This window comes from Dromiciops gliroides, chromosome 4 (assembly GCF_019393635.1).
Source record: "Dromiciops gliroides isolate mDroGli1 chromosome 4, mDroGli1.pri, whole genome shotgun sequence".
Lineage (NCBI taxonomy): Eukaryota > Metazoa > Chordata > Mammalia > Microbiotheria > Microbiotheriidae > Dromiciops > Dromiciops gliroides.
This window is the reverse complement of record NC_057864.1, coordinates 157,667,015-157,684,492: the sequence shown is the minus strand read 5'-3', so window position 1 is coordinate 157,684,492 and position 17,478 is coordinate 157,667,015. Positions and strand designations below refer to the sequence as shown.

General features: G+C 47.0%; 1 protein-coding gene across 10 annotated transcripts in view; it reads right to left on the bottom strand.

Annotated features, from left to right (window-relative positions):
* Positions 1-3,129: 3,129 nt before the first annotated feature.
* ARHGEF11 (Rho guanine nucleotide exchange factor 11) overlaps positions 3,130-17,478 on the bottom strand; it is a 155,492-nt gene continuing 141,143 nt past the window's right edge. For all 10 annotated transcript variants that reach the window (XM_044001182.1, XM_044001175.1, XM_044001178.1 and 7 more), the window contains 16 exons: positions 16,997-17,143; positions 16,675-16,754; positions 16,398-16,523; positions 15,577-15,694; positions 13,655-13,833; positions 13,144-13,219; positions 12,456-12,623; positions 11,004-11,094; positions 10,339-10,446; positions 9,810-9,880; positions 8,109-8,318; positions 7,158-7,535; positions 5,913-6,008; positions 4,536-4,777; positions 4,196-4,385; positions 3,130-3,662 (listed from right to left, as the gene is read on the bottom strand). In XM_044001182.1, coding sequence (XP_043857117.1) covers positions 3,607-3,662; positions 4,196-4,385; positions 4,536-4,777; positions 5,913-6,008; positions 7,158-7,535; positions 8,109-8,318; positions 9,810-9,880; positions 10,339-10,446; positions 11,004-11,094; positions 12,456-12,623; positions 13,144-13,219; positions 13,655-13,833; positions 15,577-15,694; positions 16,398-16,523; positions 16,675-16,754; positions 16,997-17,143 — 2,336 coding nt within the window. In that variant the 3' untranslated portion in view covers positions 3,130-3,606. The remainder of the gene's footprint in view (positions 3,663-4,195; positions 4,386-4,535; positions 4,778-5,912; positions 6,009-7,157; positions 7,536-8,108; positions 8,319-9,809; positions 9,881-10,338; positions 10,447-11,003; positions 11,095-12,455; positions 12,624-13,143; positions 13,220-13,654; positions 13,834-15,576; positions 15,695-16,397; positions 16,524-16,674; positions 16,755-16,996; positions 17,144-17,478) is intronic.

Below are 17,478 nucleotides of genomic sequence, written 5' to 3'. Positions count from 1 at the left end.
CAGTGGGGGTGTAACAGACAGGGAACAGAAAATCAGGCAGTTGGGGCTAAATGCCAGACCGTGCAAGGGAGAGAAGAGGGTTTATTTGAAAAGAGAAGTCAGAGTCCCCATCTTGCGATCTTCATTCTACACCACTACAGACGGCATCAACCTGGAAGTGCCCATTTCCAACCTCCCATCTCTCTGTTCCTTCCTTTTCTTTTTCTTTTTTTTTTGTGAGGCAATTGGGGTTAAGTGACTTGCCTAGGGTCACACAGCTAGTAAGTGTCAAGTGTCTGAGGCCAGATTTGAACTCAGGACCTTCTGAATCCAGGGCCAGTGCTCTATACACTGTGCCACCTAGCTGCCCCTTGTTCCTTCCTTTTCAACTATTCTACTCTTGTACAACTTCCTGAGTTGACTTCCAGATCTTCTAATCTTCCCCGGTGCTCACATCTAGAACCTTCTAGGAGGATCACACAGAATCTGTGTGCCTCTTCTCTCAATAAAACTGAGAAAATCTCTACCATGAAAATCTCTTCATCTGGTGCTGCCCCAAAGCCCAGGCCCAGGATCAATCCATGGGAAGCACTGGGAGAGGTGTATTTGCTAGCCTGAATAAGCTGCAGTTCTATGGAAAGATGAAAATTCTTCCCATTCAACTTCCCTATAGACTGCCGAGCCTTCTCCCAACTCTCCACGCCCACCCTTCCTAAAATGCTTCCTTAGGCAAGAAGCCTTGCTAGGCTTTCATTGGCCTGACACCGCGTCTGGGATGGCAGTCCCCCAGCTTGGCTCCCATGCTCCCTTCCACGTGCGCATTTACTCCTGGTTGTATGACAACGCCAAGGTCTTTGCTACCTGCACCCACCCTCTTGGCCAAACTTATTCCCTGCTGCTCCTGAACATATTTCTGCTCTGTTCAGGCTAAACAGGTCTACAGCTTTGCTTAGGTTCCAGTTCCCCCATCCCTTTCATTCTCTTTAGTCATCTCAATCTGACAGCCCTTCAAGGATCTACTCTCTCCATTTAATGGAATCATAGATCTTTAGAGATGGGAGGACTCTTGGAGCTCATTTAGAACAACTCCCTTACTAAGGGCCAATGAGAGAAGTAGGAAATTGGAGGATCTAGCACTAAAATCCGACTCCCAAGCTCAAGGCTCTGCAGACATGTGAATTTGTTGAAAACACTTTCCACATCATTGCCCCTGTTCTCCACTGCCTACAGGTTACATTGTTGAACTCCTAAACTTGGTGTTCAAGGTTACTCACCTCTCCAACCTTCTTCTTCTTTTTTTTTTTGCAGGGCAATGAGGGTTAAGTGACTTGCCCAGGGTCACACAGCTAGTATCAAGTGTCTGAGGCCAGATTTGAACTCAGGTCTTCCTGAATCCAGGGCCAGTGCTTTATTCACTGTGCCACCTAGCTGCCCCTCTTCTTCTTCTTCTTCTTCTTCTTCTTTTTTTTTTTTTGTGGGGCAATGAGGGTTAAGTGACTTGCCCAGGGTGTCCAACCTTCTCTTTTGCATGGTGTAGAAAGAGCACTGGGCCAGGAGTCAGGATGTCCTGGTCCTGTCATTGACTATTTGTGTGTGACCTTGGATTAATCTCTGAGTTTTAATTTCACCTTCTGTAAAATGGGATTCATTATCTGTAGTAACCAAGGCTCAAATGAAGTAATGTTTGTAAAATGCTTTACTAACCTTAAGGCACAATATAAATTGTAGTTCCTGTAGCCCATTTTCAGTTCTCTTTCATGAAACCTTTCTCCAATTACTGCAGCCCAAGTTAATCACTCCCCTCTCTGAACCTGTCACATTGAAAGTCAAGACAACCCAGTTTAGCGTACCTCTATCTCGTACATTATGAACTTGGAGCTCCTCTTATAGCAGGGACAGGAGCTGGCACACAGCCAGGGCCTTGGTGATGGAGATGCTAATTACACACTCATGGGAGGATCATTTTATTGAGTTCATCTATCATTTATCTATTTTATAAGCTTATCACCAGGTTGGTCTCAGGATGATGAATCCTATCTAGAAAATTTAGAGGGGCTTCAATCTGCATTTCTGGAGCCAGTCGACAAACACATACCTAAATCTTAGCTCCTTTAAGCATTGAAACATATCCTGATTTTTTGGTTTGCCTGTGCACATTATGAGCTGTGTCTGTGGAAGAACCAGATTTAGTGGCACCTTTATCTGAGACTCTTAGATGAAAATGGTGATTTAAGAACAGGCATTTGGGCAGGAGGTCTTATTGATGAGGCCCTCCCCAGTGCTCTCCCAGGAAAAGCCTACTCCAAGAATCACACACCACCACAGCTGAAGAATATTTAAGTTTTCTTAAAAAAAAAATCTTAACCATAAAAGGAAAATAAAAGATTATACATCATTTTAACAGCAGTCATTTCCATATCTATATTTTATATATTATATATATATTTATATTTTATATATATTATATATATATATATATATATATATATACACCTAGCACAGTGTGTATATTCTATTAATCTTTAAGGGAAGGACAGCTATTATGGGGGCTAATGAGAAGATGCCTTCCAGTGGCAGGTTCTGGGCACAGCAGGGGTTCCAGCTCTCAGTGCCCCCTGTCCATGGGACTGTTTTTGGCTCTATTCCTAATGCATTGGTTTCCTTTGTAGGTGTGGGAGTGAACAGAGATGGGGTGAGATGGGGATTCAGCATTTGGATGGTTTGACGCCAGATTCCCAAAGGCGCTCTCCTTGCTTTGGGAGAGTAGGTAAGAAGTAGTTGGGGGCGGGGGGGGGGGGGAGGGAGGGAGAGCAACAGGCAGCAAGTACCAAGGGTCTTTGGAGCTGGGAGGAGTCTGAAGCTGGGAGCCCTGTTTCTCACAGTTTCTCCTAGAGGGAAACGTTCTGCTTCCCTCAGGTGCCTAGAGGAATGTGGGACAATCTATTCTGGCTCTTCCTCAGGAGCCCTGGCCCATTCCCTCATCTCAGAGCTGAGTTAGGGATTGGGGAAGAGGTTCTTCACCAGGATATACTGAATGGTGTCTCCCTCTAGCCCTGGCACCCCCATTCAGAGTTGCCTCCAGTCTTCCCCCACCCCATCTCAGGAGCGGAGGCTTAGGAGCAAAGTTATTTACAAGAGCAAAGACGCACATACAATACATACATATTTATAGAAAACCAAAATGGCAAAGGGGAGGGAGTAGAGGTACCTCCCTGCCTTGGGATCCTATGAGGAAAGGGACAGGGGTGGAGAAAGTGCATCGATACAGACGACTCCATCTCTCGTTCAAACGTACAGATGTGATAGTCAAGTCTGCAAGGTGTATACACATACCCACATATGTGTATATACATGTGTTCAGGGAAGGAAAGGGGGCCTCTCAGATGCAATCAGCATGCACAGAGGAGACTTGAGGCTCTAGTGAGGGGGAGAGGACAGTAAACTTGACTGAGATTTGAATGGAAGAAGCAACATGCGTGGAGCCAGGCATCTGGCTCCCCCTCAGACCTGGCTTAGATTCTAGTCCTCCCCAAAGGAAGATGGTTTGGGGTCTTCCCTCCTGTGCCCCCTGCCCTGGGGCAGTCCCTGAGGAGGCGGGGAGCCAGGAAGTCTTGGGGGTTTCCATGATTAAAGTCCCAGTGAAATAGCTGTGTCGGCTGAACTGTCTTCTAGGCTGTCAGAGCCTGCAGGAAAAGGGTGGGAAGGAAGAGAAAGAAGAGTTGGGCTGGGTCCAGAAGGATACCAGAGGGATGCATTTGTCAGGACAGCCAGCTCTCACTTATTCAGCCTAGAGATCCCAGGAATCATAAGGCCCAGTCTCTTGAGTCTTCTCCAGGCTTCCTAATAAGCCTTCCTACTCTGTGACCTTGCCAGACAGCCCAAATGAAGCTACCAGCTTCGCTGTCTGGACAGCAGATGGGGAGGTGACATCTCTGTTGCCACTTTCAGAGATAAGGCTGTGTGTGAGCCTAACATTTTCCAGCCATATCTCCATGACAAAGAGCAAAGGCTGGGCTCACTAAAGGTACTTCCTACATCACAGTCTTTAGTTCTGGGAATGGACTGGGTATCTCCAAAAGAGAAATTGGAAGCCTCTCCCCTCCTTATCCCTGTTCTTCTTTGCATACATCCCAGATGTTTTTTTTTTTTTTTAACCTAGTGTTATTTGTCAGCCAGGCCACATTTTGGGGAAGATGGGGAAGCCAGCTTTACTCACCAGCCTCAGGGCCTGATCCTTGCTCATGACTGTCCTTGGAGTATGAAGAGAAGGGCTCCTTGGCTGGGGGTGAAGGGGAGCTCTCAGTCCACCTAACTGCTTCTGAGTTGAGGCCCCCCACAGGTGTCGTACCACCAGATGACTCTGCCCCCAAGGACTTCAGCAGCTCCCGGTGGGCTGTTTCCATGTCCTAGAAGAATGTTTGTGGTAGGATGGGGGTAAATGAAGACTGCTCAGACACCTTCCACCCACAGGCCCCTTAGAGAAAGAGAGTGCTTGTTGAGTTGGCTGGAGCCCAGAAGGAAAAGAGTCATGGTGGGGTCCAAACATTCCCTCTCACCTTAAGCCTGTTGAGCTTTAGTGTGAGCTGCTCAATGGTCCGGAAGATCATACCCACATCCCTGAGGGCTAGACTGGAGGCTGTGCACTGGCCCCTTCTCACATCTCTACTGCTTCTCTGGTGCTCAGGCTCTGCTGGGGAGGTATGGGGGGCATCTTGCTGAGAGAAGCTCCTAGCTACATCTGATGGGTCCGTGTTTGACTCTGGGGGTCCAGTTGGCATGCTGACATAAAAACAGTTTCCTGTTTCCCATGGCAAGAGGTAAAAGGATAAGAGATTATCAGGCAGGAGTCCACAGTGAATGGAAAGAGATGCTTCCCCTCCCCACTTCTTCCGCACAAAGATAGGCTGAGAGAAGCAAAATAACACGCCTAACTAATCCTCTCTTTACTACAGTCAAATAGCTGGAGCTCTAAGAAGTGACCCCCAATCCAGCCCCACGCAGGCACGGCGCAGAAGCCTTGCCCCTGTCCTGCACAACGCCTCTCAGACGCCCTTGAAGCAGCTCATGCCCGGTGCATTATCAGCACCTGATGATGGGCCTCCCATGGGTTAGTTAATATTCTCTGCTTTCAGAGCAAAACAAGTTGTTTTCATGCAATTTTCTGTATTAAACCCAAGGAACAGTGTCTTGGCAGGATTGGTTGATGCTTGAAGTAAAAGGAAGATTCAAGAAAAAAAAAAAAAGGTTGCAGATCATCTCAACTGGAGAGACGAAGAAGCAGGCGATCTAACTCAGTGCTTGGGGGCAAGGGACTGGGACAGGCCACCAAGGCAGTGAGTTACTTTAAAACCTGAATGAAACATGAGACAGCAGTCCCTTTCTAGCTGACTTTGCTTCAGAAGAATAACATCCATCCTCCTTTTCTTGTTTCCGCTACATCCTAGCAGACAGACTCAAGGCAGGTCAAAATTGTCACAAGGAGGACTGAGAGAGACAGAGGAGAGGGTTTGGAGCAAAACTGCCTACCCTTAACTATCTGTGACCTTTTGACCAGCCTGTTTTAATGGTGGTGCGAAGGGCTGGGGAATGGGTGGCTCTGGTCAGCTAGGGTGTCAGGGTGCAAGGATAAGAGTTCATGCTAGTATTCACTCCTCATCTCCCTTTCACGTATACCATCTGACTGGGACTTCTTTTGTCTATAAAGGAGATTACTGGCTTTTCAAAGGTGGAGGTAGGGGCCAAAGGTCAGTATGTCCATCCCTCTTCACCTCACCACTATACACCAAACAGTTGGTGGCTAGAGTCTAACTGGATCTAAAAGGCTGGCCTGAAGAACCATTTCCGACAGCAGCTCCTTACTCCTGCCTGGCTTTCCGCCCTTACTCAGTTTTCCCTACCCCTTTTGAAGCTCCCAAGAGAATCCCATATGTTACCCGCGGCATTAGGTCCGCCTCCAGCTTCTGGTGGCTCAGTTTCTGATTTGCCACACTCTGGCAATGCAGGGACAGCATTGCTGCCTGCCACCTCAGCTGCACCACCACCACCATGGAGGAAACAGAGAAAGAAAAGAGAGAGAGAAGGGGGAAAGGGAAGGGAGGAGAGAAGGAAGGAAGGAGAGGAAGAGAGGGAGAAGAAGATGGGGGAGGAAGAGAGGAGAGACTCAGAGATAGAGAACAAAGGAGGTGGGAGAAAAAAAAGGGGAAAAAAGTTAAGAAAGAACAAAGTAAACATAAGATCATACATGATTATACCCCAGGGAATTGGAGAGAACTCTCTACTGATTCACCGAAAGAGAAAGTATGAAGACTGTCAGTTCCTAGAGACCTCAGAGAGAAAATATGAATCCATGGGGAATAAATGTGAAATCCTAATGGAAAGGGGGTTTGGAAGCTGGGTGAGTCTGGATAATCAAACTGATGGAAGATTTAAACAAAACAAAAAACTGGCCTCTCCCTCCCAACAATATCTGGATCCCACCTCTTCCCTGCCCAGGATCCTACAGTAGTTGTTATCACTGCTTCTCAAACCCTGTAGTCTAGTCCCTCTATCAACAATCTTTTTCCCTTAGATAGTCTTGTCCTGAATCCTATCTTCCTAAGCCTTTGAAAATCCACAAAGTTCCCCTTCCCTTCCCTTCCCTCCTCCACCCCCCCCCCCAGATTTCCTTCCCAACCTTGCTTTATATTCCTCCACTGGAATGACCTCTAATCCCCTTCTCATCCAATGCCCTGTTACCACCCTGCCCCGGGCCTACTGAGCTCTAGCTGGAAGGTTTGTTCTTTGGCTCTTTGTATCCCATTTCCCCCCAAAGAATAGGGATTCCCAGGAGACAACAGTCTCTATCAGAAATAACATTCTGGGAGGGCAAAATCTATTTCTCCCATTGGGTTGGAAACAGGTGAGGCGGAGGTCATGCCTCCTCCTTAAACTTGGGTCTTCCAAAGGATAGAGATCTTTTCCAGCTTCTGTCTTCCCAGTCTCCCTTCACCATCAGGGTGCTCAAGATAGGATTGGGAAGGGGATGGGAAATGACAGTAGTTTTTTGGAAAATAGGCTTCAAATCCAGTTAATGTAAGTACAGATCTTTGGGTGCATTCGTGTGTAAGGAGTGGTCCTAGGTGCTGCCAGATTATCTCTCTACCTCCTTAATTTAGAGTTACCTTTGTCACTGTGTTTACCTTTCCTTACTACTTTATAACTTCCAACAGTCTCAGTGGGAGGAGGCTCTTCGGTCATATCTCGGTCCAGTTCTGGGTGCTCCCAGATTCCAGAGTTTCTGGCTCTTGGGGGCAGATGCTCTAGGGAGCTCAGGGCTGCATCATCTAACTCCCCTGTCTCAAGCTCCAGCCGGCTACTCATCTGTCTAGAGGGTGCAAGGTCATTGCTTTCCATCCCAATTGGCAGCTGCCCAGGGGAACCTGGGTCCCAGGGGTGGGAGGTGATTCCTATGACAGATGGTGTAGGTGTGAGGTCATCCTCTGGCTCCACAGTAGTCCTGGACTCTATCGTATGACCAGGCAAAAGGCTCCACAGGATCAGATGCCGAAGATTCTCCACTGGAGGTGGAAACAAAGCTGTGGCTTCTGGGAAACTCCCTTTGCCCCCTCCCTCTTTCCTAATCAGATGCCTCCTGTATAGTAGATATACAAATTCTTGGGTACCAGGCCAATAGGTAGAACTAGGGGTTGGGGGAAATGGTCCTTCTCAGCTTAACAGCATTATAAGCAGATCTCAGATGGAGATGGAGGAGCTGGATCCAGCAAAGTCTTGGAACAGTAGTAGTTTCCCCATGGGCCCTCTCAAGTTACTCTGGGAATTAAGGTAGGGGTAGCTGGGAAAGAACAAGGATCTTATAGCTCTATAGGAACCTCTAAACCCCTTAACCCCTGTTCTGTGAGCAAGACCATGTCATGGGCCTAACCCTGATAGAAGATCTAGCCTTTGAGACACAGGTAAAATATGTGAAAAGGGGTTGGCAGTGGGGTTGGGTCCTAGATTCCATTATTTTAGGTTTGCCATGCAACTAGAATCAAAGGAAATAAAGCTTAGAAGGGAACTGGGTGGGCGTTAAGTGTGTGTGTGTGTGGGGGGGGGGGGGGGTTTGGGGACGGGACCCCTTGTTCACACACCATCTTCCAGGGCAGAGTCAGCCAATCCCTCCATGAATAATGGACCAGGTAGGGGCAGGTGGATAGCACCTCTGGTTCTGATGCCCGGGCCCCCTCCACCCAGGGACGAGGTGGATGTTGGGGCAACCGGTTCTTCCTCACTGCCTTCCTGCTCTGGTTCTTCCAACAATGCTTGATGTTTCCCATTAACCCACTGCTGGGAACTATCACCTAACAGGAGTAAGGAAGAAGAATATTAAGAGGGGAAAAAGAAAGCAGCCTACTTCTATGTATGAGTATGTTCATGCTCTTGGCCCATCCCTTTGCCCCTTCTCTTCTAGCATCATCTCTTGAGCTTACTGAGATACCCCAAAAACCAAGAAAGAAATTTAATTATGAAAAATCAATTAGCTGGGGTGAGGTAAAGTCATGGAGAAGCTGCCCACCTCCCAGGGGATCTGGATACCACCAAAAGACACAAAGGCGTGGAGGGAAAACCAAATGAATCGATTTAGCTTCTCTCAGCCCCAAGATTCTCATGTGGCCTCACCCCAACACCAAATCTCATCCTACTAATTGTAGCTTTTGAACCAATACTCTGTCCCCCTTCTTCTCTAGGTCCAGGTGCTCCATCACTTCACACCTGCATGATGAGAACAACCTCCTTGGGGCCTTCAGAAATGATCTAGTCCAACCTCACCAATTATAAACAAGTCATTTCAATTTCAGCCCGGAGATTACATAATTTCCCCAAATTGACACAGCTAAGTAACAGCAGAGATGTGAATGCAGGTCCTCTACCCTGAAGCTGCTGTTCTAATCACCACACAATGTTGTCTTCTAGCCTCCAGTCTTTGCATTCCTCCCTTCTGTTTCCACTCAGAAACTGAGAACTGCAGCCTCCAAGACCACTAGGATCTTTCTTCTTTGTTATTACCAACCCAGGGTGATGTCAATGCAGGGAGTTGAGCCTCTTTCCTCTCTTGCCCCACCTCTAAGTACCCTTTGTCTCTTAGGGTCTGTTCTAGTAGGAAAAGCTTATTCATCTCTAGCCTCTAAATATAACTTTTCATCCTCTAGATCTATTGAAAAATGAAACAAAACCACACCAACTGACACCTTTTGGGGAATACATTTCATTTTTATATCACTCAGCCCCCCCCCCCCACCCCCTTCCCTTGTTACAAAGAAAAACAATCAAACAAAACATGTGACACAATGACTTGTTAGGAAATGTTTACAGTATTTTTCCCTCATAGGAGCCCCTGGGTTTGTAACCTTGGAATTATCCTTGGCTGTTTCCTCTTCCTCACTCCAACCCTCACAGCCAACAGTGGCCAACTCCATCTTGAATCTGTTCTCCTCTTTCCATTCACAACTACTGCCCTGGCAGTGACTGGACTATCTGCACCAGTCACCTCATTGATTCCCTGCTCCTGGTGTCTCTCCTCTCCAGTTTAGCCTCTATATAGATTCCAAACCGATCTTCCTAACACACACCTCTGGTCATGTCACACCCCACTTTCTGAAAAATCTGCAGTGACTCACGTTCTCCACAATGTTCCTACTACAATTCTCAGGTTACCTTATTTTTCTTCACTTAAAACTGTTCCCCTCAACCCCTTCCAATCATCTTGATGTCTATTTCTCTACATGACTGTAATCACTACCCTAAGGCAGATCTCCAAAGAGACAGACTGGAAGACAGAGAAGGGTATTTACCTCTAGCTAGTAGTTCAACTTCTGGTTGGCCACCATTACCTTGGGATGCTTCTGAGTCAGTGAGCACCATGCTGAGGAAAGCAAAAAGCTTATGGTGAGACAAGTGCTTACAGTGGTACTGGCCACCATGAAGTCTCGCCTCCCCACCAAGTAGGGAGAATGTCATGCGCGCTTCCTCTTGGGGCCCCTGGATCCCAGCTTCTGTACCCTCGGCATGGGACTAAAAAGGAGGGGATGAGGGACAAACCCGGGGTGTGGCTTCATTCCGATTAGGCTGACCTGGATGGAGACCTGGAGGACAGAGCACATCCAGGCTTTTGCTAGCCCTCTACTGCCACCCTCCATCCCAGAGAGCAGAATATGAAGAGCAGGGGTTTTCCTCGTGAAATACTTCCCTGCGGGGCTTATCCATCCTCCATGTGTTCAGAAGCTACCCGATCTCTGAGGGACAAGGTTTAAAGCCACTACAAGTCCAAAGCCCTGTGCTTTAGGGATCTGTCTGCTGAGTTCCTCGGGGAGGGTTGATTACCTTGTGGGGGTGGAGCTGTGCCGAGATGGGTGCTGGGGGGAAGGATTGGGTACAATGCCAGGGTTCCTGGTGGCATTCTGTACAGCCCCCTCTAGAAGCTCCATCCACCTATTACTCAGTAAAAGGACAAATGGCAGCAGTAAGACTAGAGAAAGAGAAAAAGAAAGCCCCGTGGCCCCCCTCTGTAACCCGGCCTTCCTGGCCTCCCTCTCTACAAGCACCTTAACCACCTGCTCTGCAGAGAAGCTAAACAGTTTGGGAACAGTAACGCCTTTAAGATGAGTGTGGGGAAAAGAAAACAGAAGTTGGGGAGAATAAAGACAGAAGAGCAGAAAAGCCATTCTAAGGCTGTAGTTGCTGATGCTCTTTTTCCTCACCAGATTACTCCTGAGTCAAGCCTAGGCGGGTCAGCTTCAGCACTCGCCACCTGGCTCCTCCTTGGGCTCCCCTTCTCCACCTCTGTGAGCGGCTTTGGGTGCTGCTGCTAGTTTCCTCCTGGCTTTCACTGAACTCCCCCTCTGCTCCCTAGGCTTTTTTGGAGAGCTGGCTAAGCTAACCTCTTCCTTCAGTCCTGCCCCCTTCACTTCCTGACCTCTTAACTCACGTCTTACCCACAACACCCAGGCTCAAGAAGAAGGGGATAATATGAAACCCATCTTTCTCACATGTTTTTATCTAATGACGTCAGTGCAACCAACTCATAGATCTGGGGAGGGCCCAGCTCGGAGGTGCAGATAATGAAGAAGGCCCTTTTGTCTGCAAAAGGAGAGAGCAGAGAGTCAAGGAATGGCAGCGTCATTGCTATCAGTCTGGCTAGTGAGAAAGTGAAGTTAGTGAAGCCCCAAACTGACCCAGACCCCAGAAAATGGCCTAAAAGAAAGCTCCAACTGACCTATGACTGTTCAGAGTCACCAGACCCCCCTTCTTAGGTCAATTTTAACAAGGTACAGGACAAGGAACCAATTCCAAATGCACTTAATCTCAGCCTTGAAAAGCCTTTCTCTTGTTGTCTCCCCTTATCTAAGGATGCTTACCAGGCCTTCATTCCCATGTAACTTACTAGCTCTTTTCTCTCTAGTTCTGCCCAGTGCATCCATTTCCCCAATTAGGATGTCTTTCCTACTTTTCTTTGCCAGCCTTTCCCAAGCCTGTTCCAAACTCCCTTTCTCTAGCAAGTCTTCCTAGAATCTGGCACAGCAACCCCAGATTAGCTCCTCCCTGGGAGTGCTGATGGAATGTATTATCTTGTTCTAGCCCTTGTAAGGACTTCTGTAGAAGGTAGAGTGTGTGAGTGTGTGTGTGTGTGTGTGTGTGTGTGTGTGTGTGTGTGCACGCGCACGGGCCTGTTTTCTCTCTGTAGCTTCCCCTAAGATAGTACTAGAGCTCTATTTAAAAAATGCCTACCGGGGTAGCTAGGTGGTGCAGTGGATAAAGCAGTGACCTTGGATTCAGGAGTACCTGAGTTCAAATCTGACCTCAGACACTTGACACTAGCTGTGTGACCCCAGGGCAAGTCACTTAACCCTCATTGCCCCGCAGAAAAAAAAAAAAAAAGGCCTACCAAGATAGGGAAGAGGAGGACAGCAAGACTAAATGAACCACAATTGATTTTTTTTTTTTTTAAAGTGAGGCAGTTGGGGTTAAGTGACTTGCCCGGGCCGGGGTCACACAGCTAGTAAGTGTTAAGTGTCTGAGGCCGGATTTGAACTCAGGTACTCCTGACTCCAGGGCCGGTGCTCTATCCACTGCGCCATCTAGCTGCCCCCACAATTGATTTTTAAAGGGAGCCAAGAAATTTCATGTGATATTTATTGACACTGGGTGCTAATGGTGAGGACTTTCTCTAAAACTCCCTGGCTCAAGCCCAGAGATGTCAAACACAGCCTACAACACTCCCCAGTGGGGGATGAACAAGATTAAAATGAACTGAGAAATGTTTTAACAAATAAATAAAAATACAATAAAACATAGATAACAATATATTTTAAAACTAAGGCAGTATGTGGTCTACAGGCATCCTTATATATGAATTAATGGTTCCCATTTCTCTTTGAGTCTGATCCCATTCCTTTTCATCGAGGCTTAGCTGCCTCCACTGAGGAAGAAGAAGAGGATACCTGTGGCCACCGAACGGATGAGCACAGCATTGAGCTTCAGCACAGGGCTGAACGTCTGCTTGTTGTCAGAGGAGCCCAGGGAGGTCTTGCTGTGACATTTGAGGAGTAGCTTCTCATCCTGTTTCTGTAGCAGTACCAGCAGGTCCTCCAGGAGCAGCACATGAAGATCTTGGGGGGAGATGGGGAAGGTACAGGATATACACAATGAACCTTAATTTTCTTGATTTTCCCACCCCAGGAAATGGGTCAGCACTAACTATCTAGCTACCTACCTGTGCATCTATCTATCATCTACATATCTATTTCCATATGTCTATCATCTATGTATCTATCAATCTGTGTATATGTATATCTACATACATACACACACATCCATACAGTGTCTTAAGTCATTTGTTTTATGTCCCTATGTCCCTGGCATCCTATGGGCAAACACCTCTATTCATCTCAGGCTGTCTTAATCCGTCCTATGAAGGCCCAGGCACTGCCTGATGATCCAGTGTGAGTTTGGTCCCAGGAGTTCAGCAGACCACCTCTAGAGTTGTTGAGACCCCTTCATCCTAAGCCCTTTCCCAGCTTTGGTCAAAACAGCCCACGTCCAGGGGCGCTGGAGGAGCCAGATGAATTGGCCGCTCCATCCCATACTTCCCACACATTTCCACTTGACCTGGGCCATCTCAATTCATACCCACAGTCTTGTCTTTGCTTATCCTCCATGTCAGAGGTCCCTCATGAATCATCCTCCTTGTTGTGAGGTCCAGGCTCTGTTGGAAGGGAGAGGAGCAGAGAAGAGACCATTGATACTCTGGCTGGGGACATCCCACCTTATTTTTAATTCATACTTTCCCTACACATTAACTTCATACAGGCTGTTTACCACCGCCTGCTGCCAGGTCCCCCATTCCCTTCCAAGTTTCCTCTTCCTTCAAGTCCATTCTATTACTCAACTCCACCCCCTACCCCACTCCCATCCCACCAACTGCAAAAAAACTATCCTGAACTGATTTCCTTAGCCTTGTCCTGCCTCATCCCCCCAACTAATACCTAGAACTCTGGTAAACACATCCGTGCCCCATATTCCTTTACAGACTATGCTAGGGGCCATAAATCTTCCTTATTTGAGGCCCCCCCAAGACAGCTCTTTACTGGGGTGGTGACCAGGGCAGGGCAAGGCAGTGCTGCTACCTTCCACCTTGTACCTTGAACTCTGCTGCCAGAGGGTTACTGGCCCTCTCCAGGGAGGTGGTGTCCAGGCGTTTCTGGTAGCTCTCTAATCGTTGTCGGTTTTCTGTCTGTTTCACGGCCTCATTCACATACTTAAGAATCTCCCGGCATTGATCCCGGGCACGACACAGCTTCTGATACTCTGAACTACTGCCTGTTGAGACACGGTAAAGGTAAAATGTTACAGATCAGTCTCCAGAGGCAGCTGGTGATGCAACAGATAAAAGAGTCAAGAAGACCTGAGTCAAATATGCCTTCAGACACTTACTGAGCTGTAGGACTCTGGGCAAGTCACATAATCTTTGTCTGCCTCAGTTTCCTCAATTGTAAAATGGGGATAATAAAAGCAGTTATCTCCCAGGATTGTTGTGAGAATCAAATGAGATAACATTTACAAAAAGTGATTAGCACAGTGTCTGGAATATCATAGGAGCAATAGAAATGATTCTTCCCTTCCTTTTTCCTTCCAGTGGTATCTGAAGAGAGCTAAATATTATTTGGCCACTCATTTTCCTGATTATAAGTCTCTCTTTTCATTTCTTTGGAGCTGGTATTGTGTATGAGATCTGTTTCATCTCTGGTCCCAAATACCTCAAATGAGAGGGTGAACTGAGTTTATTCTCAGGGTGCAGGTCCCCGTTTGGGGCCCTTGAAAGTGCTCACCTAAGACACAAATAAAAAATACAGATCTATTGCTAGGGACAGGACTGGTGGGGTGGGGGTAGGAGGGGTTGGGAAGAGATGGGAGGAGTTAATTGGTGAGGAAAAGGAAAGGCCTTTTCAGAAGATCTTTTACAAAAAGAGAAAAGATCTAGGTAATGAAGCAGAACATTAAAGATAGATGGGTGGGGTGATGACTAGGTCCAGGCAGAGACTGCTTCTAACTTCCTCCCAGTACCTTGAACTCTTTCCCAGCTATAAAAATATGACCAAGAGAGATAGCACCTATATTTCTAAGTCTAATGCCCCAGATGCAAAGTGGGCATATGATATTCAAAGGAGAAGAGGGTCCTAGAGATAGAGTAAGACTACTATATGACCTGCCCTGATCCACCCCCCCCCCATCAGTTTGAAGCCACATTTGTCTCCATTTTCTTAAATGATGAAAATACTGATTCAAAGCTATATAGTACTCTGCATATTTCAAAGTACTTTCACTTTCCTTATCTCATTTTGTCCTTGTAACAACCTTTTAATATAAGCTGGAAGGGCACTGGCTTCCTGGGTTTACAGATTACAAAAAAACAAAACAGAACATGCAAAGAAAGGTGATATGACTTGTAAAAGGTAAACTGGCAAAGCTGACAAAAGATGGGAGAAGTTAAAACTGCTGGGATTATATAAAGATGGGCACCCTAGTGCTGATGCATTGTTGGTCGAGTGATGCATTAATATAATAACTTTGGAAAACAATTTGGAATTAGGAAAATCAAATGACTCAAATGTCTATAGCCTTTGACCCCAAAATTTCACTCCTAGGCATATACTCCAAGGATGTCACTGATGAAAAGGCTCCATACACACCAAAATATTTACAGAGCATTCTTTGTGATAGCAAAGTACTAAACACAAAGTAGATGCCCGCTGATCAGGGAATGACTATGCAAATTACAGTATATGAATGTGGTGACATGTTATTGTGCTGGAAGAAATAGTAAATATGGTGGATACAGAGAAGTAGAGAGACATACATGAAATGATGCAGAATGAAGTAATCAGAGCCAAGAAAATAATTTTAACAATGCCTACAACAATGTAACCAAAAGTGAATACTTCAAAGTTAAAAAGAACCAGTATGACCCCAAAGAAGAAATGTGAGAAGATACATCTAGGTCAGTTTTCTTCCCTCTATACCAGACCACTGTACTCCCCTACCTCCTTGATGCTACATTCCTACCGTCTGTGTACTTGATGATGTTTTCCAGCAGCAGTGGATACTTGGTGAGACGCTGCATCTCTGAGATGATCAGGTCCTTGAGCTGGAGGCGCCGGCACTGGGGATTGCTCTCAGCCTCCTGGGTAGGAAGAATGAGTAAGGAGGAATTTAAGTCATGGTGAGGAAGAAGGCAAATCTGGAATACCACAAAAAAGTGAGAGAGGTGGGGGGCAAGTGTTTAAGAGACAATGGTGGGGGCAGCTAGGTGGTGAAGTGGATAGAGCACCGGCCCTGGAGTCAGGAGTACCTGAGTTCAAATCTGGCCTCAGACACTTGACACTTACTAGCTGTGTGACCTTGAGCAAGTCACTTAACCCGCATTGCCTGGGGGGGAGACAATGGTGGGGCCAGCTAGGTGGTGCAGTGGATAGAGCATGGGCCCTGGAGTCAGGAGGACCTGAGTTCAAATCCGGCCTCAGACGCTTAACACTTACTAGTTGTGTGACCCTGGGCAAGTCACTTAACCCCAATTACCTCACCAAAAACAAAAAAAAACCCAACACCCCCCCAAAATAATAGACAATGGTGGACAGCAGTGTGAGTGATGGAATCTGGTCTCCAATTCCATGTGAGCCACTAAGTAAAAGTTGCAGCTCTTTCCCAGGCTTTGGATCAGGGAGAGGACAGTGATCTAAGAGAGTACTGGGGTGCTTTGCAGAGTGTCTTAAAGGTCCTATTAAACAGAAGCAAAGCCTGGAGTGATGAGGTACACAGAATGGTTTGAGGACAAGAGATAAGTAAGGAGATGAAAGGCAGAAGAAGGCGGGGCCACAAGGCATTACCTGCATGAAGAGTTGGAAGCGGCTTTCCTTACGCTGTTTGGTCTTGATCAGTTCCAGTGCAATTGACTGATAGGAACAAAACTGTGCTGCTACCTGCTGGAGCTCCTCTCTGGCAGCACCATCAAACTGCGGGGACAAAAAGGGCAGTGCTACCACTGGTGGTCCTCTCAAAAGCCCTTCCTCTTCCCATACATCAGGACCTTGCTTTTCTCCTGGACTCCCAACAATCCTTGCCATCCCCAATCATGATCTTCTGAAAGGGATACTGGGGCCATACCCTGGCCAGCATGAGGTCACTGATCTCTTTGATGACAGGGCCCTCCTCCCGGAGCTTCTTCATGGCCTCACACCAAGAATCTGGGAAGAGGAGAGAAAACACAGGTGCACACAAGGCCCAGCTTTCATTGCCAGACTCTATAGGCCAAGGAGAAGGAGGAAAAGGAGTCGTATTCAATAGTTAAGAGATCTGAAATATGAGGAATCAATGCAGAAGAGCCCTGTTTGGGGAATGAAAGGTGAACAAGGTCAGGAGGTGTTGACACCGTGGAGCTAAGGAGTAGGTTACTAAAGGCAAGGGTCTTAAGAGTGGGGCTACTTACTATGGATCTCAATAAGTTCAGGCAAGTTAGGGAAGAGGCGGGCCAGTTCCTCCCGTGGCATCAAGTTCTCTTTCTTCATGCGCTGGTAGAAAATCAAGTCCAGGACTCGTAGAGTGCGAAGATGGGATGCCTCTGTTACAAACAGCTCTGTGCCAGGAGAGAGCTGAGGTCACCTCAGGCTTTGGAGTCATAACTCCTTGATTCCCCAATACCCCCCACTCTTGGGGGGAAAGCACTGGTTCCAGATCCCAGCTCTTTTTCCTTATCAGAAGGCCTGATTTTCTACATTTTTGGTTGAGAAATTTTTATGCCAGTAAGAGACCTGATGATCATATAGTCCAACCTCTTTTTTGTTTGTTTCTTTTTTTGATGAGGCAATGAGGGTTAAGTGACTTGCTCAGGGTCACACAGCTAGTAAGTGTCAAGTGTTTGAGGCCAGATTTGAACTCAGGTCCTTCTGAATCCAGGGCCGGTGCTTTATC